The following is a 1022-nucleotide window of genomic DNA, read 5'->3' as shown; positions in this document are numbered from 1 at the left end:
ATCATTGATCGTTTACTCTAGTCTAGATCTACTACGCAATACATGACTGTGTTCATTCATTCATAGATCTATGGTTCATTGATTCCCTCTCCAAAAGGTTATTCAAGACCCTCTGATGAAATAAGCTGCTATGATTTGATTAATGTAGATTATGTTTAATGACATTTTGATGATTGATACATGGTGTGATCTCTGCCATGAAACTTTCATGGCAGAGATCACACCATGATGAAAGGTTAGAGTTACCATGATTAGAAGTAGAGTGATCAGTATTTCTCTATCTCTCTCACTTTCCCTAGCTATTTCCCTCCCATGCAGGCCCATTTATGCTATACTGAATGGTAGTGTTGAGTCATTAATAATGAAAGAAACTATAAACAAATCATACACAAATAAAAGTGGCAAAAACAATACGAGAGCTATTATAACATTGAAGTACTGCTAGATGTCAATAGCTAGTCTATAGCTACAAAAATACACTAACAGCTATTATAATATTAATAGCAGTCACAATCAGCTGACAATGTCACAGAATCACACACCCACCGCCACCGCCACCGCCACCAGATGCCGGACGTGTCGTCCTTAAAAAAGTCTCTTGAAGGAGTTTCTTTTTATACTCCTCATCAAGAGCAATTCTTCTCTTAGTAATATCCTTGATGTATTTGAAATTAAATGATGTAAAAAGTACTATACACTTACTGTCTCAAGCTGTTGTATTCTTGCTCTTTCTTTTCTAATTTTTTCTGCTTCCTTCTCATTTTTTCGTTTCTCCCTTTTAATTATTTCCTCTTGCTCTTTCACCCATTTCTCTTTATCCATCTTTTTTATATTTTCTTGAAGCTTTTCTGAATATGTCTCATCCACTTTAGGTGCATCTGAAAGTTGCAGTGTGCTGTCTTGTACAGGAGATTCCTATACTTAAAAAGTCAATTCATACAAAAACAAAACAAAAGTACTGACTTCAATCATTTTAAAAAACTCCTCATTTTCTGCTGTCATTGCAATCATTTCACTAACCA

General features: G+C 34.8%; 1 protein-coding gene across 1 annotated transcript; it reads right to left on the bottom strand.

The window, feature by feature from the left end:
• Positions 1 to 339: 339 nt before the first annotated feature.
• LOC109584510 (golgin subfamily A member 6-like protein 1) lies at positions 340 to 1016 on the bottom strand. Its single transcript, XM_020000272.1, has 3 exons — positions 964 to 1016; positions 703 to 915; positions 340 to 655 (listed from the first exon to the last, which is right to left on the bottom strand). The coding sequence occupies exons 1-3, from the start codon at positions 1009 to 1011 to the stop codon at positions 527 to 529; spliced, it is 390 nt and encodes a 129-aa protein (XP_019855831.1). The 5' UTR covers positions 1012 to 1016; the 3' UTR covers positions 340 to 526.
• Between the last annotated feature and the right edge of the window lie 6 nt (positions 1017 to 1022).

This window comes from Amphimedon queenslandica, unplaced genomic scaffold (genome assembly GCF_000090795.2).
Source record: "Amphimedon queenslandica unplaced genomic scaffold, v1.1 AMPQUscaffold_13203, whole genome shotgun sequence".
Taxonomy (NCBI): Eukaryota; Metazoa; Porifera; class Demospongiae; order Haplosclerida; family Niphatidae; genus Amphimedon; species Amphimedon queenslandica.
This window is presented reverse-complemented; position numbering and strand designations above follow the sequence as displayed.

Excerpts from the sequence above, each read along its gene's own strand:
- LOC109584510 (XM_020000272.1), bottom strand. The coding sequence starts at position 1,011 with ATGATTGCAATGACAGCAGAAAATGAGGAGTTTTTTAAAATGATTGAA. Across the intron at positions 916-963 it reads AGTTTTTTAAAATGATTGAA|GAATCTCCTGTACAAGACAG; the intron begins GTCAGTACTTTT and ends TTTTAAGTATAG. Across the intron at positions 656-702 it reads GAATACAACAGCTTGAGACA|GATATTACTAAGAGAAGAAT; the intron begins GTAAGTGTATAG and ends AAATACATCAAG.